Source organism: Bombus terrestris, chromosome 16, assembly GCF_910591885.1.
Source record: "Bombus terrestris chromosome 16, iyBomTerr1.2, whole genome shotgun sequence".
NCBI lineage: Eukaryota > Metazoa > Arthropoda > Insecta > Hymenoptera > Apidae > Bombus > Bombus terrestris.
The window spans coordinates 6,337,688-6,361,961 of record NC_063284.1 but is presented as its reverse complement, the minus strand read 5'-3'; the positions used below and the strand labels follow the sequence as shown (position 1 = coordinate 6,361,961).

The 24,274-nt window shown below is 33.1% G+C and overlaps 1 protein-coding gene and 2 long non-coding RNA genes across 13 annotated transcripts in view; 1 reads left to right on the top strand and 2 right to left on the bottom strand.

The window, feature by feature from the left end:
- Window positions 1-20,891, top strand: part of LOC100648610 (muscarinic acetylcholine receptor DM1) — a 43,799-nt gene extending 22,908 nt beyond the window's left edge. For 8 of the 10 annotated variants that reach the window (XM_048413538.1, XM_048413541.1, XM_048413544.1 and 5 more), the window contains 6 exons: window positions 10,860-10,985; window positions 12,477-14,030; window positions 14,988-15,267; window positions 15,541-15,667; window positions 15,910-16,227; window positions 16,710-20,891. In XM_048413538.1, coding sequence (XP_048269495.1) covers window positions 13,562-14,030; window positions 14,988-15,267; window positions 15,541-15,667; window positions 15,910-16,227; window positions 16,710-17,231 — 1,716 coding nt within the window. In that variant the 5' untranslated portion in view covers window positions 10,860-10,985; window positions 12,477-13,561 and the 3' untranslated portion in view covers window positions 17,232-20,891. Of the gene's footprint in view, window positions 1-10,125; window positions 10,334-10,859; window positions 11,004-12,476; window positions 14,031-14,987; window positions 15,268-15,540; window positions 15,668-15,909; window positions 16,228-16,709 lie in introns of all 10 variants that reach the window. The other 2 variants (XM_048413542.1, XM_048413537.1) reach the window with 2 other exon arrangements.
- On the bottom strand, window positions 1,857-7,993 carry LOC125386597. 2 transcript variants are annotated; one of them, XR_007226927.1, is made up of 4 exons: window positions 6,955-7,993; window positions 6,733-6,835; window positions 3,339-6,633; window positions 1,857-3,139 (listed from the first exon to the last, which is right to left on the bottom strand). It is a non-coding gene; the product is annotated as an uncharacterized LOC125386597 (long non-coding RNA). The 2 variants fall into 2 exon arrangements; XR_007226926.1 differs by having other exon boundaries at window positions 3,339-6,835.
- LOC125386598 lies at window positions 11,819-12,115 on the bottom strand. The gene is made up of 2 exons (XR_007226930.1): window positions 12,025-12,115; window positions 11,819-11,943 (listed from the first exon to the last, which is right to left on the bottom strand). It is a non-coding gene; the product is annotated as an uncharacterized LOC125386598 (long non-coding RNA).
- Window positions 20,892-24,274: the final 3,383 nt, after the last annotated feature.

The following is a 24,274-nucleotide window of genomic DNA, read 5'->3' as shown; positions in this document are numbered from 1 at the left end:
TAAGTAACTGCACTACTTATTGTCGTGTAAGAAAACTACCCAGGAGAAAATTGCACTGTTTCAAGGAGAGTAACGTAGTACTCAAAGTAGATTTTCCTTTCTAGTGATTGCTTCGTTATGAAATTTCAGGGTTACTGATATTTTTCGTCGATAGCAGTGTATTTATTTTTGAATATTCCTGTAGAGAGAGAAAAAACAAATTCAACCATATATAGAACCGTATCATTCGAATTATTTAATTTTGAGATATTCGCTTCTGAATTTCGAATTTGCTAAAAATTTACACGGCATTTCAATTCACACCCACCACACTAATTCGTATATACGCATTCAAACGTAAACATTGGTTTCGAAAATATTTCCGCAGTTACGATCATCCAGTGCCTTATCGCTTGTAATAGGAGCCGATGTTTATGTTTGGACATAAACGTGAAGAGTCAGTGTGCTGCGTAACCTGAGATATCACGTAAAATTTTAATACATTCAGACGCAAATATCTGAAAAGCATAGGATCGGAAGGACCATAGTTCTATAGGTCGTTGAATTTATTTTTCCATGCTCTAGGAAAATATCCAAACACAAATATAGGCTTATCGACAAAAAGATATCAGTGATCTTCGAATCTCGTAAAAAGGAACGATCACTAAGGAAACCAATTTCCAATATTACGTGTACTGCTTCAAACAGTGCATGTTTCTCCTGAGAAAATTTTGTATACGATAATACAAATAATGGAGATATTTAGGTGATCCTATTTAAATAGTCCATTCTGTACGGAAGTTACAAGATATTTATAAGAAGCATAGAGATATGTTCGCGAGAATCAGCAAAGTACACGAACAGTCGTTTATTCGTTATATTAATGAGCCACGATCGTGTAATGGCAGTATCTTTAACATTAATTGTACTTTTAAGGCTACTATTCGCGCCGTGTATACTAATTTTCCATTAAGTGCACGTTTGCAATAAATATCTTGTAACTTCTATGTATACTCGTGCATGTACATTTTCAGGACTGATTTCAAATTTTTAAATACGATAGTTGCGTCTTGTTACAGAGCCAGCGAAATTTCGAATACTTTCGTCAGCCAGTGTGTGTATTTCCACTAGTTAGCTGTTAAGATGATCGAAGAGGTTGTATAGAGTGTAATCGATCCAGAGGTACCAATGCTTCATCACAGGTCAATAGTCTCTATTTCCTCGGGCAGTGTACCCTTGAGATTGTCTCTATGCGATAGTTGACTCGTGTTCAACCGTATTATTCGCTGGTAAATCGGTTGGGATTGTCGCGATTCCTCGTCGGATCACTGCATCTAACTCGCTCGCAGTCACTTGTAAAACAAACCAGAAAATCAGACATCGTTTGCACAGAGTGCGATGTTTATGCCGAATTCATATTTTTATGGGTATGACGTAAAAAGTGAATGCTGGGTAGAAATTTCTTTTACCTATTGAATTGTGAACGTAACAAATACTACGTTTTGGATATTTCCTATGTTCACGCGTACTATCCGCAGTTTGCTTGTCGTATCTGTAGAATAAATAGAAGTTTGTTCGCTTAGTAGTGAGAAATAAAGCAGAGTAATCGATTGCAGTTTCTCAATTTAATCTAGAAACTAGAAGCCAATAATTGCTGTAAATAGACCGTATGCTGTGCAGGTGAATAAATAAAATAGTATATAAAAATATGGGGCACCATGCTAGAGTTTTAAATCACGCTGTGTTACCATCGGAGACCTCTTGACCGATAAATTACCAATTAATGATATTAAAGAATTGATGAGCGAGGAATTGCAAATCATATCAGTCCTCGTTTACAATTTTATAATTTTACTTTAAACGATTAAATGGCTTCCGATTCGTAGAATTTAGTTTCAAAATTTAGCAAATCGCGATATTAGTAAATTGACAAGTAACAAAGTCATCGATCATAAATTTCAGATTTCTTCTGCGTAAGCTTATCAGTTCATCAGGTAACTGCATTAATTTCTTAGGTAGTTTAATTAGCCGTTCAGATAACTTCGTTAAGTACTCATATAGAGCTGCCATAAGTTTATTAGCTAGGTTAGATAGAGCTATCCAATAGTTCTATCAGCATAGTGAATGGTTATATTAGGTTATTAGATAAATTACATTAACTCCTTAAATAACTTCATCTACTATTTAATAATATTCTATTTCGTTTCTTTTACGCTGTTTTGTTCTTTTTAAATCTACAAATTTTTATTTATAAACAAAATATTTTATTCGGAACAGCGATATTTTTAATATTTTCAATTTTACTCAAATTGACAATACCTCAAATTTACAATATTTTAATACTCGAAATAATAAAAATATTCTACATTAAGAAACAGTTTATAGGACAATCTTTTATGTTATATCGTTATTAGTCGTTATTGAATTACATTAATCGATACGCGTGCTTGTCAAAGGAAAACGTTTAAAAAAGACACGATTTTAAGAGTACTCTCGGTTCTTTTCTTTCGCGCACTTTTAAATTTCCCGCCAGTTGCTTTGAAACAACGACGTCACTATTTTAATAATTTCTTAAAAGTAAAGAAACACTTTCACGAACGTTTTCACGATACAGAGAAACATTAATAACAGTTTCGTCGTGTTTGCTTCGGCCTTTTGTAGTTGGTCCGCTAAAGAGGACCTACGAAACTTGTATTCAGCACTTGCATTCAGAGATTGCTTATTCACTTTAGCCAGGTCGGAACGGATATCCATCTGTCGGAACTAGCGCAACTGCGACACCAAGGTGGAACATTCAGACTTCACATGTTAAAATCCTCCGTTTTCTCCTCTTTTGCGATGTCAATTCTCGCTTCAAAGTGTTTACACTTTGAAGTTCTGTAGTTAACATTTTAATTAAACGCTTTTGTTAATTGAACGTGAAACCTGGTGAATTAATTGAAACAGATAAAAGTACTTCGAAGGGAATTTCAAGATAGAGGAACGCCCCCGTTGAATCTATTAGGAACAACTATTAAAGCGTTTCGCTTATCTTCAACCTTTTAACTTTAACCCAATATCGCATTGGCGCGACGCTTGTGTTAAAAATTAGTCGAACTCTGCCCCTGACTAACGACTAACCTGTTCTTGCTAAAACTCCTTCGACGAAACAGCAAACAGCCTGTAAATCAGTATAACATTGGTATTGAACTTTGATCTCGAAATAGAAAAATAAATAATATTATGTAATATTATGTAAATGTAATATTTGTATAATATCATATAAGTACACCACATACGTTTTATATGTAGGAAAAAAATGGTGTGAGAATAAAAGAGAGTTAAAGATATGCGAATTAAAAAGTGAATAAAATACGTACATAAAAAGATGAGATGGTGTTTGATGTAAGGTGCCCAAGAAATACTCTCAATGTTCAACAATATAATTTATCTAACAATCAACAGTCAACAACCAACAATCAACAATCCTCACTTCTCGACTATGTTTGCTTCGCTGTTCACTTGACCTTTCGCACTTCGCTGCTCAAAATCGAATGAATCTTTGGACAGATTCTTTTCTTTTGTTACCTCTCGATATCCCCACTCTTCACGCGTTCGTTGGACGTCCGCGACCGTTGCCGCGTACGCATCCTTCCGAATCTTCGGCGGGAGGACCATAGGAATATCGATAGTGCATTAGGCATATTGGCTTTACGCTTTAATGATATTATGTTTTGTGTCGCGAAGCCGTCGGAAAATTCCGTCGTCGAGTGTTGGCACAAAGATATATAAATATATAAATTTTGCACTTTTTAAATAATTCAGATTTAACGTCTTGGGCGTTGAAAGGGTTGAATTGATATTCCATAAATACACAAACATTCATAGTGTACCTGTAGCTTGTTTGAAAAGTTGATCGAGTTAAATCGACTTTGAGTTTGATCGAAAAAGCTGTTTGATACGATGCTTTATATTTTGCGTCGGGTGTGGTCGAAGGTGTGTCTTGTTTGTTTCCCGTGATTGGTAGAGCTGTCGAATTTGTATTTCGGTTAAAGTGGAATGCAGAGTGGGCTGACCAGCAATGGGAAGCGAAGGTTTGACCGCTGGTGAGTGATGAGTTGACGAATAAAGTCATAAAATCACTAGACCTATATAAATCATGTTACGTCGACCGTTGGATAGTGTGTTTTAGACATTTGTTAGTCTATTGAATTTCCAATTATTAAATTCATTAGGTCGTAACGTATAAAATATAAATTTTCTTTTATTAAAACAAATATACTTCTGCTTTTTTTTAAAGTAACTCTATTAACCAAAATATCGTATCGCTGGTATTAATACATCTTTGCCATCAGCATATTCCTAGGGAATTTTTCGACCATTTTTATCGATATAGCAATTATTTGGTGGATGTATATAAGACATCGTTCTTTTAAAGTTCGAATTTGCCGACCAGTTAAATTTTGTTATATCGTTGTTTACCAGGCATTGGTGCGCCAAATTCACACTTTAACACATCTTACCAGGTCCGGCCAAATTATCTGATTAATCAACTTCTCAATTTTTGTTAATATAAGAATTTACATAAAGTTAGATGAACAACAGAAATAACAATGAACGTACAATTTTAAATGAAATTTTGAAACCGGTCATTTGACCGAGTCTGGTAAGGTAAGGCTAGTGTTAAAGAAGCATAATAAAAGATATTTCGTGTTTAGTGACTTAACATAAGTCAACGTATTACGATTATATTATTTTCCTTATCGTTATTATTTTTTTTTTTTTTTTTTAGAATAATAGATACTCCTGTTCTTATTAGTAAATCCTTTATTTAAAAATAGATCGATTAAATATTATTGTTGATATCAACATGTCAGACTTTAATATTCATTCGCATTGAAAGGGTGTTGCAACGAGGCCACAGGATAGATATTATTATGTCGGCAGTTTTCCATTAGCCACGAGCATGATCCTTTCTCAAGATGATATTTTTAATGTGTACGAAGAGAATAACTATCGCTCGGCGTGGCTTATGGGCGCTTACGCGTGCGAGGATGAAACAATATCGGAAAATTATTTATAGCCTGAATAAGGAGAACTAATGCAAAGCTATCGACGTGCAACCATGCCACTTAATAATAAACCGTGTTATACAGGTACAAATATTGTAGATATTCACCGTTCATCACTGGAACACAGTTAAGCTTCAGTTTCAGACTGTTCAGATAATATCGTTAATCGAATGAAGAGAGTCTGATATTATAGTGGAATTATTAACATAGATATACATGCTTGCGAAAGTATTCAAACACAAGCAATGGAAAACTTTCGTGTATACAGGGTGAGTCACCTAATCATTTAGGCTAAAATATTGTTGATACTATTAACTAGTTATTTTTTGCGATCCCTTTGTACCTAAAATGTGACGTAAAAAGTAAGCGATGACATGTATACTCATCAAACACAGATATGTGGCTGTTGTAATATAATATTAAGTTATCATGAGATGACTGTCTTATTACGAGACTCGTCATAACATAGAATATTGCCATTTCTTCGTAACAAGTATACTTGTCAACAACAACTAATTGGTTAATTATACGAGGAAAGACGTAAGGCACTATTTTTCTGTCTGTTCTCCTTGTCTTTCATACGACAACTTTTACAAAATAAATGTTAAAGTATCTACTGAACTAATAGTTTTTCGACGTAAAAAGGTTAATAACTTTTTTTTATAGAGGATCTCGAGTTACGTCGATCAACATATTAAACAATATATGATTCGATTAAAGAAAAAAGATAATAGGGAAACTAATAACACCAAAATATGGTTCCGTTGAAACCATTCGACTTTTACGCAAAACAATTTTTCGACGTAATTAATAGGCAGTAGGAAATATATTTTAGCTCAAAACTCTTAGGTAAATCCTATATATCGTGTGATTATGTAAGACATTTTGAAATTTCCTTAAAAAAGAAACACGACTGCTATATATGTATTGTACTCATATACACATATAGATATACGACACTGAAAGGTTATATAAAATAGTCGATTTGAAGTTTTAAGATAACTCGAAATTTGTAGTAATTTCTTCCTTTATTAATCGGAAATATGGTATCCGTTACGCGCAAAAGACTGAGCCAAATTGATAATCCATGATGGAACGTTGTGCGCTCCAGTTATATTAATTATCGATTCATGATAACACTGTCATTACGAGCGTCTAGGTACGCGTAAACACACCGATAAGTGTAGCGGCATGGGCATAAATTGAAAACGCTGATTAAACTTGATATTTGTTGGCATTGTTTACGGTTAGACATAGGAAATAATTAATTACGAGTACACTCCATTTAGCGTTACATTGTCGCGTGTAGCACGCGATAGAAAATTATCAAAAATATGCATGTGATAAATTATTCGTACTTTTATTCTTACTTCTTACACTACATAATATGTACACACATATATATGATATATGTGTGGTCATATATATCCGCTATACATACTAATTAAAAATGAGTTAAATAATATAACATTACAGAATAAAATATAATATAAACACAATAACAATACAATATACTAACTAAAGAGCTCAATGTAAGAATATAAATATAGTGTAAGAAGTTAGAAATAAGAATACAGCAACCTTCTTGTAACAGGTTATGGACCTAAAGTACAAGTAAATTATTAATATACAATATTTGTTTAAAGTTTTTAATAAAGCTTTAAAAGACCTATGTTTATATAATATATTTTGGCTTGAGTACCTGCTCATATCGTACACTGGCAAAGTTCAGCTATTAAACCTGGAACACTCTCCCTTTCTCTCTCTCTTTCTGTTATTCTCAATATCAATTCCACTGTCGCTATCTGCAATAGCAATTATAAATCAGTGAAGGAAAAGAGAATTATATGTCATGGAAGATTCGCTCCATTTTCTATGGTCGTGTGACGGAAATTTACATATACGAAAAATGAAACTTGTTTACCTAAGCCAACACGTAGGTAGATGTTTATCAGTGTCGATGTCGTATACTGAAATCATAATTCATTTCTCATCGAGCTGCTACGGTGTATTCGCGTAACGAAGATTCGTAGCAACAAATCACAACGTATTTCGCCGTAACAGTCCAAAGCGTTTCCTGACGAATTCATCTGCAGTGTAAACACGTTATGTTATACGATGGAGATATGAGTCTTCCTCGACAAACAAGTCTACGGTGCTTCCCGGTTTACTCTCGATCGAGCTCTGCTTCTTGCTGTTAAATGACACGTAGATATGCAACATATAGTATGAAAACTCGTCGTGTCCAGTTTGGAAAAATATCGAGGTATTCGTTGAAATCTTTTTTTTCACAGGACTGTAAATTTATTTAGCTAACATGGATGCTAATTTTGGTCATTACGAAAGTTACTTAAATACGTGATGGATTGATAACACTGATCTGTCGTAGTGTCGCGTCGCATTAATCGCAAGTGGCGTCATCTTTTTAACCAGTTGGCTATTGCGATCTCTTTGAAAACTTTGAAAAGTGTGTACCTAAAACGTATCACAAAAATTAAGCAATGATGAGTATACTCGTGAAACACAGAGTATGCGTTGCTGTTATAATATAGAATTAAGTTGTAACGAAATGTCTGTTTCATTTTTTAATTTTATTACCGACAGAGCTTATCGTAACACAAAATATTGTCATTTCTTCATGACAAATATACTCGTCAAAAACAACTAACTGGTTAACATAGATAAGATATGCTATGTACAAATGACAAATATACATATACTAATCCACGCGACCTACGACGATCTTGTCCGTGAGTAATGTAAAATGAAAGTACCAAATCTTTTTTGGGACCGTCCATTTGTTTCAGAAATTCTTTCAGATTTAACCAACGCTACACAGCTACGCTATAAATTATAGCAGCAAAAGATGTTATTAACTACTAACGATGTTATTAACTACTAACAAAGATGTTATTAACACTAACCTTACGAGGCCTAGTTTCAAAATTTAATTTAAAATTGTTCATTCATCGTTATTTCCTTTGTTCGTCTAATTTCATGTAAAATCATATATTAACAAAAATTGTGAAATTGATTAATTAGATAATATATAAATTTACATAAAATTAGACGAACAAGAAAATAAATAACAATGAATGTACGATTTTAAATAAAATTTTGTAACCGGACCTGGTAAAGCTAATGTTAAAGGTGGCATGCAAAATCACTAACAGTGATCTATCATGGTGATCACAGAATCATGATCATTCGATCATGGAACTCGATCATCATGATCGTAATTCTTGATCTTGATCGAATTATTCCTTACGAAATACTTCGATGTAACTTGTATAAAAATATCTGCGTATGATGTAACTTCAAGATCACGCTACGTTTTTTGCATATAACGTAAATCGTACTTTATTCGATATTAAAAACGAAAAATAATTCAATTTTCTTTGCCTCGTCTCTGATATCGGAATTTTAAAAAATAAAATATTAATTTTTCCTGGCGCTTTTAAAATCTTAATATTCATTTGATATGGTCGATAGAAAATATACAGCTTATGTGATGCGTGGAAAGAAGCAGTTACGCTCTCCGTCAATCAGAAGCAATCGCGAAGAATCACAAATTACTATGAAGAATAAGCCTGATTGCGAACGAACGTGATCGAATCACTCGTGATCGTATGTAGCAGTTCATGTCACTTCTAGTTGTCATCACGCTAAAGGACCAGCCTGTTTTACTGCCATTCCTGATTTCACTGTATCACAGACCAGTCTAACTGATTTTAGCCTTTCGAAAATCGGTATTAATATGAAAAACATCCGCATCTAACGTCTGCTTCCATTTGAAGCCAACGTTGCCATGTCTACCCTATGTCAAAACTTATCTTATGCTGCAGGAATACCAACAATTAGCCTGAAAACTTCCGTCCGTCGTTTTTTCAGGAATTATTACAAACGATGATAATTGGGATTTATTCATCGATGGCTCTAGCCACACAAAATTTCACCAGTTGCCCATTAAAATAGCGAAAATCAAACTGCGTTGGGCATGGTTAACAGTAACTGTACCAGGCCCGATCGAATAACCAGAATTTAGTTTCAAGTTACACATTCAACGTTATCTCTTTTGTTCGTCTAAACTGAAGTAAATTCTTCTATTATCTGATCAATCAATTTCTCAATTTTTGTTAATATAAGAATTTAGATGAAGTTGGGTGAGTAAAGAAAATAACAATGAGTGTACAATTTCAAATGAAATTTTCAAACCGGTCATTTGACCGAGCTTGGTAAATTTAGTGTTAAGCTGGAGCTAGTTTAGTAACGATATGTAGAAATTTTTGCTTTTAATATTCAAAAACTAAAGTCAATTTAGGTTTAGGGAGTGGACATGGCCAGTTTCGAATTACTCTCGTAAATATATTCATTAAACTGTGGGTGTTTATGCAATTTAAAATATGCTACGGTATGGAAATAAGACGTGTGTAATATGGTAATGTGAAATGTATGGTATATATATAGAGTGTTTCAAATTTCGCCCAACCAAATTTAATATATTTTATAATAGAATTATTTCTATAATAATTAAATTTTGTCCAGTCGCCATTCGTTCACGAAATTGATGATTGGTGGCTGAATGTGAATGACGAATGATTATTTGCAACAGTAATTTACAAAAATTTATGAGAATTTCAAAATCATCCTCGAATCGTTTGAATAATATAATTGTTGCCTCGTAGCTTCGTAGCGTGTTTCGCGATAATAACGTAACGTAAAATAGAATGTACACTTCATTAATTATCTCCTACGTATATATCAGTAAGTAACGACAAATATCATGTTTAATTAGGATTTTCAATTTATGCTCACATCGCTATACTTACCAACATGACTGCGTGCATCTAAATACCGATAATTACATTGTTATAATGAATCAATAATCAATATAACAGGTACATACAACGTTTCACCATAGATTATTGATTTGATTCAATGCTCTGCACATAATCCATAGTATATTTGCGATAATGGTAAAGAGCGAATTCTTTTTTTTTTTTTTTATTATTTCTATCATTTCATGTCCACATTTCGTTGATTATTAGCAACATAAGAAGGCGAATTTGCTTAACAATGATTTTTATTCTTGCAGGACGTAACGAATAAATATAGAAAGATGAATTGTTTGTTAAGAAGAAATTATCATAGTAGAGGAAGGAACGTTTCATTTCATAAATTAGTAGCAGAACAAAGTGCATCTTCATCGAAGTATGATTAACGATAAATAGGAAAATGAACCGTTCTATTCAGAAAATTGGTGTCGTCCTCGTCCTCTATGGTCGTCTGTTCGTTTAAGTCAGGTATACTACGCGTTTATGAGCTGGTCAATAGTAATTAAAAGATCCATTAGTTCAGATGTCCGCTAGTGTCCACGGGGACATTTAGTCCTTGATACGACAAATATGATTACGATACGTCGATTGGTATCGAGCAGAAAATAACAAGAAACTGAAAAATGCTCTATGGACCTTAAGTCGAACAATTACAAGGATTTAGAATCTTTTGCAACGCTAAACTGTGCTGCTGCTTATATGGAAGAACTCGATAGTATTAGAAACATTTAAATTTACGAAAAAAGAGACTGTTGTAAAAAGATTATTCTTTCTGTCGCTTGTAAATTAGTAGCAGGGTATAAAGTAAAATATTTGAGCGCTGAAAAATGGCAAAATTGTAACGTTCACGAGACGACAAATTCACCGCAGAACGTTACGTCCTCGATAGTTTGTTAATAGTTTCAGAAATATTTCAGGTTCCGGTCTTGAGAGGCTCGGTTTCTCTGTCTAGAAACTATTGCCTTTCAAATTGTAAATTTGCCCATTTTTACAGGGTCGTCATAAGTATTCAAAATGATTTCCCTCCGTTTGGCTGCACATTGCGGCGTGTCTGACTATGCTTGCTTGCACATCCCAGGGCATATTGACATCGAAGGTGGCTACGGCAGCCTGGATACTGGTATGGATCACTTGGCCGGTAATAAATATCAGTTAATTCGTTCGTTTCATTTTCCATGTATTTTATAACGCAATTTCAATTTCCTTTATAATATTAAATACTATTGAATAATAATATGAAATATTATATCTAATTAGACGGAATTTTTATGCAATTTTATATCTTTATGAACGTAACGAACAATGGAATCAAAATAGTCATTTGTTTTATTTATTAGATATAATAAAACAAGTATTCCATTTTGGATATTTTGTACATATTTTTATACCTTTATATATATTTTTCTAATTTTCCTTCAAGTTTCTTACACACGCATAAAAATCCACTTTTTACAACGAAATTATAAAACTCGACGATATTAATTTGTTAGAAAGTAAAATACGAAAACACGAATAATATTGATTTTAATGTAATTTCAAACTAACGATGGATAAACGATATTATATTTACATTTTCTCATTCGTTTATACGCTCGTATATCGTGCTTGTCAAAAATTAGAGAAAATCACGAGAAAATCCGGTCCATGTCCGATATTAAATTGACGTCATGCGAGTCGAGGACTCTTTGGAATATGAAAATATATCGAGCAGAGTGGAAATATACGGTATAGCGATGCGACACACGGCTGAAAATCATGAAAGAAGCGGTTCATTATTACAAATAGGACATCTATAGAATGTTTTCATAATGAATCTTCAAAAATGTAAATTTCCGCCGCCTGTTAACGTACAGTTTGCTCTTCTTACGAGGCTTCTGCCATATTTTGAATATTCTCGAAAATACGGAACATCTCGTATTTGTCGATGTAACCGGGATTTTTACCTGGTCGTTGAGTCCTTTGTTCTTTCCCAACCTCCTGACCAACCACGGCGCTTCTTTTCTCGTGTATCGAGTCAAGAAGCGTTCCTCTTACCCCATGATACTCTTCTTCAGTCACGCAACCTTAGACGATAAGCGCTTAAACACAGTCATGAGTCACGAAGCTTGAGAAACGAGAGCCAATTTCCACTTGATCGCTACAAGTGTTCCAATACTTACGAGCCTACGTACTGTACGAAGCAGGCTAACGAAAAGATGACTAGACGAAATTAATGCGAGTCTAACTGGTTCTGATTCTGCATTTGATCGATGCAACATTCGAATCGTTGGATTGCAGAGTCCTTGCACTTGTTATCGCTTCCGGATTGATTGTGGCACATGTTGTGACGGGTCTGATATCCTGCGTCTTTGTTGACTCTGTCTCTGTTACGCACTATTTATTCGATGTTCCCCACAGAAAGAAGTCAAGTGGTGATTATATCAGGTGGACGAGCCGGTTTATTCTCTCGATTCGAAATAATACTCGAAATGTGTCACAATAATTAAATATTGTGCCTGTTAAAGGCCATCGGCAATAGAAATATCGGTGAGGTAGTATGCAGCAATGTGTTACAATAAACCCGTGATTCGCTAAGAAGGAAAGAAAATGATGGTAATCTGTCTGTTCGCAGGTGACGCGCCATCAACGAGACCGCTGAAGAGGGTATGCAGTTGACGCATCCCTCGGTCCCCTAAATCCTGGAATAAATCGTCCAGAAGTTAAAGGAATTGTCTCATCAGCGCGCGTGCGTACGTGCGTGCGTGTGTGCGCCAGTTGTGTTCGCTGGTTGCATGCGAAGAGGGCGGGGAAGAGCCTGTAAAGAGTACGGACTTCGAAGAGAGATGTTCCGACCGGACACGTGACATGTGAGCCGTATAACGAGCAGAGAACAAAAATATTTCCAGACATACGCAGGGATAGAAACGATAGAGCACGCGCAAGAGAGAGAGAGAGAGAGAGAGAAGGAGAACGGGAGGAAGAAAGGGGGAGGGAGAGGGAGGAAGCAGGACAAAAGGAGGAGGGAGAAGGAAAATAGAAAAGGAAGTACTTTTTCGCTGGAAAAGAAGCCAACTCGAAGAGCAAATGAGAAAACGAAGCCTGAAGGGTATTGCTTCTACGAGAACCGAAATACGTTTAAAACACGAGCACAAAAAGAGGAGGAGGATGAGTTAAAAGCTCGAGAACGAGCCTGACAGGGAGGGACAGCCTCAAAAGAATTCTAAACTGATAAAACTAGCTGGTAAAAAAAAAAAAAAAATAAGGAAATTTTATATGTAAAATAAATTGCTTTAAGTAGGAGAACAAAGGATTTAAATTAAAAATTAAGATAAAAAAAAGCGCAAAAGAAGAAAAAGACAAGATACGTTATTAGAGAGAGAGAGAGGGAGAGAGAGAGAGAGAGAGAGAGGTAAGTAATTTTAAGGAAGAAGAAAGTTACAAAAATCACAAAGAACACACAATTTCATATAATAAGAACAATAAATGTAAGCCGAAAAAAATCGGCAAGAAATAAAAAAAGGGGCAAATTTGTACTTAAAAAGTAGGAATATAACGTAGAAAAGAAACATACTTAAACGAAGAGAGGAGAATAGACAAAGGGATTAAGAAGAAGAGGAGATTTATTTAAGAAAATAATTAAAAAATAACATAAAGGATTCTCGAGAATTACCAGAACGCACAAAAAGTATTTTTCGGCAATAGCGAAACTCTTCAGACATGAATGTGACTTCAGAGGTAGAAATTTTTGGGAACGAGAGCTACAACGTGAGTAATGGTCTCGATTGCGGCGGTGAACTGCACTCGTACAGGATATGGGAACGCGTACTGATCGTGATAATCGCCGTATTCCTCAGTCTGACCACTGTCGTCGGTAACATAATGGTGATGATATCGTTCAAGATCGACAAACAACTGCAGACGATCTCAAACTACTTCTTGTTCAGCCTAGCGGTAGCTGATTTCGCGATCGGTCTAATTTCCATGCCTCTCTTCACGCTTTACACCGTGCTCGGCTACTGGCCGTTGGGACCGCATATTTGCGACACGTGGCTGGCGCTGGATTACTTGGCGAGTAACGCGTCGGTTTTGAACCTCCTTATAATCAGCTTCGACAGATATTTCTCTGTTACGAGGCCTCTTACGTATCGCGCCAAGAGAACTACTTCGAAGGCAGCCATTATGATCGGTATGCATATTAGGTTTCTGTTATCTTTTTTAAAAAGATTAGATTGGGCTGGCAATATTCTTCTTTAAATAGATTTAGATGTTTGCGTATCTAGGTGTTTTAATGTCTGTGATTTTGGATATTTAGATATTTGGGTACCTAGATATTTGAATATTTGAATACTTGAGTATTTATATATTTAGATATCTGAATACTTCAGATATTTAGATGAATTAATAATAAAAATATATATATAACTTTTTATAAAAGAATGTTTAATAAATATTATATCTGATGCTACTTTAGTACCTATAATCGTCATTTTTAATCATTGGCACAGAAGAAATATCGTATTGCATACTCTTAAACTTGTTATGCGTCTTATATGCATCAGTCTAAGCTTACATTTGATATTTCAGTATTTCTGGATGTTGCTGGTTGGTAGACAAGCTCTTCCCCTGTTTTTCATTTCACAATACCAGTGTTATCGACAAATGAAGTCTTTTTTATACAACTCCTTGACATTGTGAACAGAGACAAAGAAATCAACCTACTTTTGTCTATTCAATAATGCATATACAGTAAAGCTTCTTACAAGAGAACACGTGGAACCGATATCGGATGTCGATTTTGATGAAACTTATAAAGAAAGTAGTTCGTAGAAAAATATTCGAGACAGCTTTTTTCCTGTCGACGATTCTTCGTATATCGAAAGAATAAAAATAGGAAGAAAGTGTGAATTTATCCAACAAGTGTTTCATTTAAAAAATTATTAGGTTTATAGAAATAATGTAAATATCGAATTTGTTTTCCAATCAATACAACTAAAATGCTGGTGTTACCTTCCCATTGTTGCAAATTCTTCAATTGTGTTCATAAAAATATGAATTTGCATAAATATCCACAATCTAACAATAATATTATGGAAAAAATTAAAAGAAAATAAGAAAAAATAAAAAAATATTTAATGTGTTTCAGCATGTGCATGGGGAATTTCGCTGCTTCTATGGCCACCGTGGATTTACGCTTGGCCTTACATCGAAGGCCAACGAACGGTACCCATAAACGCCTGCTACATTCAATTCATCGAGACAAATCATTACATTACATTTGGTACCGCGATTGCTGCATTCTACATGCCTGTCACTGTGATGATTATTCTTTACTGGCGGATATGGAAGGAGACCAAGAAACGACAGAAAGATCTTCCCTATTTACAAGCTGGAAAACAGGATGCTAGTAAAAGGAGTAATTCTAGGTAAATTATTTCATGTCTCTTTGACGAAGAAGGGTGAATCTATATGAAAAAGCAAGTCGAAAATATAGAATGACATTTTTTCGTACGTAACTCTTTTGACTTACTGTTTCATGTAAATTCACCATGTTATAGGTTATACCTTAATTTCTAAATGTAATCAAAAAATATCCCGTACCTTGATTGATAAAAGTTAAAGTCAAAAATGAAACTTGAATCGATATTAAACAATGATTCTTTGTATATTATACTATATTTCTCTTTATCTGTAATTAGCGATGAAGCGTTGGATATGGAGGACTGTAGAAGGCCTAGAAGCGAATCAAGCACAGGAGCTGACGACATGAATGCGACACATATCGCGGTCTCTTATCTAGAGAAACATTATCCTCAATATAAAACAGTAAACATTTAACTATTATTTAACTAAATCTATCTATCTAACTAAAAACTATTTAAATTATCTGTTCAGATATAAACTATTGGAATGTAAATATTTAAATATTAAATATACATTATCTGTTAAAGGCTAGTTCAAATTTAATTTAATCATAGATTTCATGACATTTCCTTTATAAAATATACTTATCAAATTCTTCTCTTATAATCTCCATATTTAATAATAAACTCGTGTAACTTATACAGAAACACAGACCATTTTCGTGGATGTGGCTGAAGATGTGGTGTGTCGCGTGGTGGCACAGTGGTCGCGAGGATGATGATGAAGAGGAGGACATAGAAGGCGCTGAGAGCAGTCGCACAGGACACGGCTATGACGAAGCCATAACGCCGTTATCAGCGGAAACCCCTCTTACTGGTACGGTCTCTCGATCTGCCTCTCTAAGTGGGATTCATCCTACCACGTTAACCGTTGAGAAACCCATCAGTACAGCTGATAACCACGATTACAAAAAATCTAAGAGAACCGATGAGCTGTCGACGAGAAGCAACTCTAACGATTCTGTATGTTTGGATTAACATCTCTAACAATGTTGCATGCAAACAGTATCTCGTACGTTCCATAGTCATTCATAATTTGTTAATTATTTTCATCTTATTAATATTTGTGAAAAAGTTATATGTAACTAATCGTTTCGTTAATTTATTAACCATTTTTATGCTATTAATATTTTTATCTTCTTATTGAATAGAAGTTACTTGATTTAATACCTCGACGATTATTCAAATGCTTGCTCAACCTTTTTGTAAAACACCCTGAATAACTTAAAAGCTTAACTATTACAGAATTATATACTTTTTCACTACATGAAATATATGCTCCAAATAATTTTTCAGGTTTACTTCATCTTTCTTTTAAGTATTATAATACAGAACTGTATAATTACATACACACTTTTCCTTTATTTTTACGTTTCCTTATTTTTTATTTCTGTGCTATCTATTCTGAACTTTCTAATATATTATATGATAATATTTCAATCTAGATATACACGATTATAATCCGGCTTCCGAGAGCTATCGACAGTACAGGGAAATACACGGAGGCCGCAAGCATAAAAATGTACCACGAGGAGACGGTGAGCCCCTCGTTGAGCACTAGGAGACCGTCTCACATGCCCGACATAAGGATTCCCCTGAATACGAAAAACATTCCGAAAGCGTTGGGGGGCAAACCGGCTGCGAGCAAACCCGCGAACAAGAAGAAGAAAAAGATACAAGAGAAGAAAGCCGATCGAAAGGCCGCGAAAACATTGTCGGCCATCTTGCTGGCGTTCATCATCACCTGGACACCGTACAATATTCTCGTTCTAATTAAATCCATCACAGCCTGCTCCTGGTACATACCACAGGTGCTATGGGACTTTTTCTATTACCTTTGTTATATCAACAGTACTGTGAACCCAATGTGTTACGCCTTGTGCAACGCGGCATTTCGACGAACATATGTGAGGATTCTCAAGTGCAAGTGGCATAATAGGAACAGAGCCGCGATGGACAGAGGATGATATCAGTAGAAACGCCCAGCGTGCGACGTTTGCACGCTCGAGGGCGTACTATTTTCTCTATCATTTTCTCTCTTCTCCTTTTTAATCATTCCTCCGAACGTGCTTGCCGATGATAAGGAAACTGAGTTGCTTACGAATTTTATGGTAGCCTACTGTCAGTAGGCTACTAAACGTGCCGAATATTTTTATTATACAGTACGTATTTCACTTTTGCTAATCGAAAGGACGGTCAACAAATGATATTATTTGTTACAACTGTTATATTTTGTTAAAAAATCTCTTTCCAATCTTTTTAATCATACGAGTAGCAAATCGCTTTTTAATTTTGTTTTTTATAGGCAAGTAACAAGGTTCGTAAAGGGACAACGTTTCTCGAGATAAGTAAACTATCGAAGAAGATAAACTGGTTCGTAAAATAACGTTTGTACAAACCGAAAGACAGTTTAAGCAAGTTGAGGACATTCCACTCGGAGATTTCGTTTCATAATTTAGGTGTTAGATTAGGGGAAACACAGGGTGTTTACAACTCGATTTGATAAATTTAATAAGACACATTTTGTATACAATATTTTACATGTATAATATCACTAACTTTGGTTTCTCAATTGACAATTATGTTTCATACATTTCAGATAAAGATGATTGACATAGAAATTTTGATATTTAAAAGAAAAGAGGATATGTAATTTTCAATCATAATATATCATTAAAATGGTAATAATTAGCAAGAGATTGAAATAATTTATTAGTGGGAGAGGGGGAAAGATGTTTTTTATTTTAGATTGTCGGAAATCGGAAGAATTTTAAATGTTCGCGGTTAGACAGCTCAGATTTCCGCATTTGAGGCAATGCAACGTGAATACTGCCATAAAAAATAATCTTTATAAATATATTTCTGAACCGTACAAAGGAAAAACAAAAGAGGGTTAGATAACCGGCACGTACGCGACAGTGCCAAAATTTGTGGCTCGATTTCAGCGGCGATAGAACCGATGACTTGCCGCGAATCGAGTTCTTTTCTATAGTTTGTGAAACAAAATCAGTTTCTATAAACAAACGTTACAAATTGAATCAATGTTTCTGAGAATACTTTATTTAAAGGTGGATAGATTCAAGAAAAAATTATCATTCAGTGAACCCAATCTGAAAATATTAATTTATTATTATTTATTATTAATAGTTTTTCGAAATTTATTAAAAGACTGTTTAATACTTTAGTTTTGAAATTTTTGATAGAAATGAAAATGTTTGTTTAATGAAAAGTAACGTTTAAGAAACTGACAAAATTTCATAAGCCTCCTACACACACACAAAGCTATACCGCACAAGAAAAAAAAAACGAAATCTATTCGAATCCTAAGGAAAAAAAGTTAATAAACAAGCATTTTCTCGTGCGTTTTATTCGAGGAACACGTAACGCACTCGATGTACATTTTAAATAGTAGTCCAGTTGTAAATGAGTGTTTTAAGTGTAATTAGTCATGGAGAACCAAAACAAGCGCTATTATACATAGAGAGTGTGTCACAACTATAATGGCAACAAAGTGGTATAAAAAAAATATAAGAAGCGCTGCATCGATTCTTTCGTGTTAAGAGAAAAACGTTCTAACACTTTCGTATTAAATAACATTCTAATCACACGTGCCAAACGAAGCTTTAAGATATCAATAGTATAGGCCGGTAATTTAATAAATGTATCCTTTCAAAGGTATACTTGTACTAAATATATAAATAAGGACTTAAGGATTTGCTATCATTTTTTTATTACGAACGTTTACTACAAAAATTTTTATTATGTATTTTTTTCTACGAAAGAACATTACGTGATTTTTTGTCAGTTGCATACAGTACTTCTCGGATAAATGGGTACGATAAGTTTCCTCTATGGTATTAAATCATAGTGACATCACTAGTTACCTAAATAATTGAAATACTACTGATAGTACTACTCTAACTGTAATATGTAATATGCACAATAAAATTGAGAAATTTTCTGTATGATGTAACTGTATAACGACATTGAGAGAATTCAATACTTGCATATTTTTCACTAATTATGCAAATGAATTCAGAAAGCAGAAATTTTAGACGCGTCTCTTTTTTGTATATTATTTAAAATAAAATTGTAAGCATTTAAAAATTTAAAAAACCGGACGTTTTCGACCACGTATTGAATGTATTCTAAGTATGAAGTCACAAGTCTGTAACAGCGCTACACATGTTTTTAATTCACTATTTGCTATATGTATAATTCTGATACCAGCGCGTACATACAAGAGCATATATACGACTGTGCATCAAAAAGACAGAATCGTGACATCACAAAGATAGCAGCTAAGGTGGCTCGTGTTTCTACAGCATTAAAATATGAGCGAAGTTTTAATTCAATTATTTTGATTAATAAGTAAATATGCATAAGGAAAATATAAACTAACTGTTTCTAGTAAACCAAATTTTTAATTTCAGTAATCTTTTTAATTAAGATAAATTCAGCAACCGAGTAGAGACAAAGTGGAGTTGAGCTTGGCTTCTGAGAAGCTCATATATTGTACACATATAAATGAAGTATAAGTGTCCGGAAAAATTAAAAATTTATGTTCATATAGTAATGAGTATATCACTCCTCTGAAATTATTTAATTTGATATGATATGATGGAAAATAGTGGAAATAAGACACAGAACTTTAACCAAGGAAAATGTGGACATTTATCCGGGAACTATTGTAACTTTGTCATCCTACATGAAATTTGATAAAAAAAAGAGTAACATCTTATTCGTTTTACAGAAGTTTTCTTGATAGATCGGCTTTTCGAATAATCTACATCTTGTGAAATAAATTTATAATTTCTAGTCCGATACAGTAAAATTATTTTCAATGTTTTCTTAAATGTGTAATAAATAAATCAAATTTTCAAAACTAAATTAATATGATTGCAGCAATTCAACAATAAACTATTTACATTATTGATGTAATACTAATAATAATGTTGGATGTTTGAATATAGTTATTATAAAAGTTCATTATTTATGTAATCCTGAATTATAATTGAATTCTGCTTAGGAACATAAGTACAAAATAATTCATTTGTAATGGCTCTTTGTCGAGATATTCTGTGATTTTTATTGCGTTACCTTTTTATACATATTTTATATTAATATTTATTTATATGTATGTATATGTATATACAATTTTTCGCTGTTTTAGCAAATAATTCCTTTTTTGCAAAATATTGTTATGTTAATTTATTCATCATACTTAGCATTTCTGTGTGTATCCATTTAAAATAGAATTTTAATAATCATCATTCATTTCTATGTGGTTACTTTTTACGATTAATTACTTTACACTGTTGTAACGACATAATAAAATATAATTCATTTGAATGTGAAATATTACTAACAATATAGGATGTTTCAAAACTACAAGTTAATCAAGCAGAGAATTTAATCGAGAAAAAGGAAGATGAATGAAGTACGTTTCACTTAATGATCTATGTTCAATTTTATTTTATTGTTTGATAAAGAAAATTTATATGTGCAAATTTCTGGCGCCTATGGATGAGTTACCAATATTACATAAGATCTTCTTTCATCTCTATGAAATTTTATTTCAATAAACTTCTAAATGCAACAAAATTCAATACAATTTTTACCAACAACCTAAAAATTGTATATAAAATTATCAACCTTGTAAAATTTAAAAAACTGACCAATATTGTCAAATTACTAAAAAGAAATTTATAACTTGTAATTTGTTAATTCATTCACAATATTAATTAACAAATTATTGTGTAAAGAAGTTCATGTTATATACAATTTATTATTTCAAAATTTTAGAGAAGCTTTATAGAAACGATTGCCGTATGGCAGGTTGCTCATCGATAGGCGCTCGAAACCTCAGATTGTACTATGTATCATATTATTAGGTGCGCGTGCCCGGTTTTCGAGGGAGTGAATCTTTTGAATCTTGCGGTTCAAAGGTTGGATCTCTTTTTGGAGAGCTAAATCTTTAAAAAATTATTTTTTTAAATATTCATATTTTTCTTTAAATTCTCCCGTGTTCAAATCTCACTTTTCATTTTTGTAACTAATTCTTCCACAATAAATTTTAAAACCAAATTTTGTTTCCTGAAAACACACACACCATCGTATAAAAAAAATTGATTCTTTGCATATCCCCCCTTAAAATTACTGAAAATTATTGAGTTAGTATACAGAAAATTACTCGAGCTTCGGTTAAGAGGGGGTGATTGGGGTTAGGGGTCTCCACAATATTTTTTCTGGAGTATCGAAGAATATACATGCTAAATTTGGTGAAAATAGTATAATAGAGTATAGAACCCTTTACAGAAGAAGATACATACGTACATACATATTTGACTTTTATATATATAGATAGATAATAAAACAATATTGAACATATATTCATTAATTACTGCTTGTGTCTTTAAAATCTCTAATTTTGAAACAACCTGTATAAAATCTAATTATAAAATTCGTACCCATAAAAGGTATTATTATAATAGCTAAATACCATTTTTATTTCATCTTATAAATATCAATACATTTTGGAACGATCATCTCAATATTAAAAGTGAGATCTTTTCTTGTCTATCCAAACAGTAAACCAAAGAAAAATTGAGATTCAACTTATATATTAAAGTCGATTAGTTAAATTTTGTTAGTACTGCGTCAATATTATTTTTATTCGACGAGAACTAACAAAATTTAATAAATGCATATAGTAAGAGATCTAACGAATTTTAACAAGATCTCACTTTAATCTTAATTCTAGATTTTGCAATGATTTTTTTAAGTTAATATTTCATAAAGAATTATCATTTTCTACATTGAAGATTACTATAAACCTGATTATTTAAAAATTAATAAGGAAAGCCGATTCTGTTTACATCAATATTAAACTATAAATTATAATCCCACTGCTATTAAATTGTAAAATGATTTTCAATTTCTGAGATCGATATATTTATGAATATTCAAACGATAAAAGAAACCGAAACAAATCGAAAGTATACATTTATTAATTAAGCAGACTTGGTCAACTTGACAACAGTCGCGTTCGGTTTAAGGAGCGTATCGTTAATTATTCTAGAATTATCCCTCGAAGAATGGCATTTTCTAAAGATGAATAATTCATATTCAGTCGACGTTCACCTTATTTGTCTCGTACTTGTTACTTCTTAGGACGTGTAAATTTGTAAATACGTGTATGAGGAAAAACTATTCGATGTTCAACGTTTAAAAAATGATCATCTTTCTAAGATGCAAGGAAGTGGAAATTATTTTTTACGATGCGAACGACCTCACCAATTTCGACGATCTTGTAACGTATTGTCAAGGAAAACATTCTGAACAACTTTTTCCTGTACACGTTACCGTCGCTCGGCTTTAATTACCGTGATATCCACAAAAAACTTTAGTTCAAATTATGTTACGATTGCACTCCATTCTGGCATATACAGATAATCATTTTCAACTCACGTAGGAAAGAAAAATAATTAGGTTAGGTTTAGGATAGATAATTTACCATAATGTTACTATTAAATAAGTTAAGATATTAAATAATAGGGCAGATACAATTTATATATTAAGCTTTATATTATATTGTCGTTATTCGAAATTGTAAACACTTAGGCCATGATGTTGAAAAAATGTCATGATATTGACTATCCGATTACCAAAATCATACTGAGGTTAAAGCGGAAACTTGCGAATATCTCGGAAATCAAAGTCAAACGATGGTAACATGTATAGGGAAAAGCTGTTCAGAATGTTGACCTTGACAATATATTTCAAGCTCATTGAAATCGGTAAGGTCCTCCGCTTTGTAAATAATTACCAGACAGTTAAGGAGGGATGAAATATATGTTATGTGTACAGAATGTTTCCCAATAAGATACGTTCCGTGACCCGACTGTTGCACAGTTTACCTAATCTATTTAAGTAGGCGAAACGACGTCAGTTCAAAAACAGAATTCGTGCAGAGAGGATTACTGCGCAAAATGGTGCTATTTATATCGAAAATTAATTATCTAAAAATATCGCCTTATATTGACAAAACGTCGTTTAGAATCATTTTTTGTACATACATATACTATGTATAGAATGTTGTGCTGACCGCTCAAGGATTTTTGAGAAAAATTAAAAATCTGTAATTTCAACAAATTACAATTGGTCCTGAATAGGTGATAACAATAAGAAAAATATTACATCATCATCCAAAATTGCATTAATCCAAAGTCACACTACTGTTTAAATTTGTTTACTTTTTGAATATTTAATTTGTTCACTTTTTTATTTTGTATTTATTTTAATTCGAATTAATTATCTTTCTATTATTATATATCTTCAATTTTTTCTTTAGCATAAAATCATTCCAAGTCGGAAGGTTTCGTAGAATGATAGAAAGCAGGAATGAAAAATTTTTTCGAATATGTAAAAAATTCGTGAACAAGGAAAAAGCGATAAGGTTACAAACACGCACCATAATTTTGCGTAGTAGCCTCGTGCAAGTACTTAGTCTCCTTGTGAAGCTAAAAAAAAAAGAAAGAAAAAGAAAATGACTTTGCCAAGTAAGAAACTTACGCACATAAAACATGGTTATTAATTTACATTCATATATACATATACGTATACATAATATACATATATATATAATATACGACGGAAGAGATGTACCGTACGGTGTGCCAATTTTTTAATTTTACATCAGTTCGAGTATCAAACGAAAATGTATATTTGTACATCTTCTCTAGAGAGGTGAGCGGAGCGGTGTCCAAACTCCACATTGTTTTACGCATTGTTTATTGCACATCGACTTCGGATTTGAACATAATGGATTTTTCACATTGATCTCATATATAAGTTCTCAATCAAAATCGATTACACGATATCGAAGAAATCGAGATCTTTGAAAAAAATCAAATTTAACCTGAGAATTCATTCATTTATCGTGAATACGAATCGTAATAATAATAATCATTAAAAAAAAAGTATTGCATTAAACTGGGGACGTGTTCAA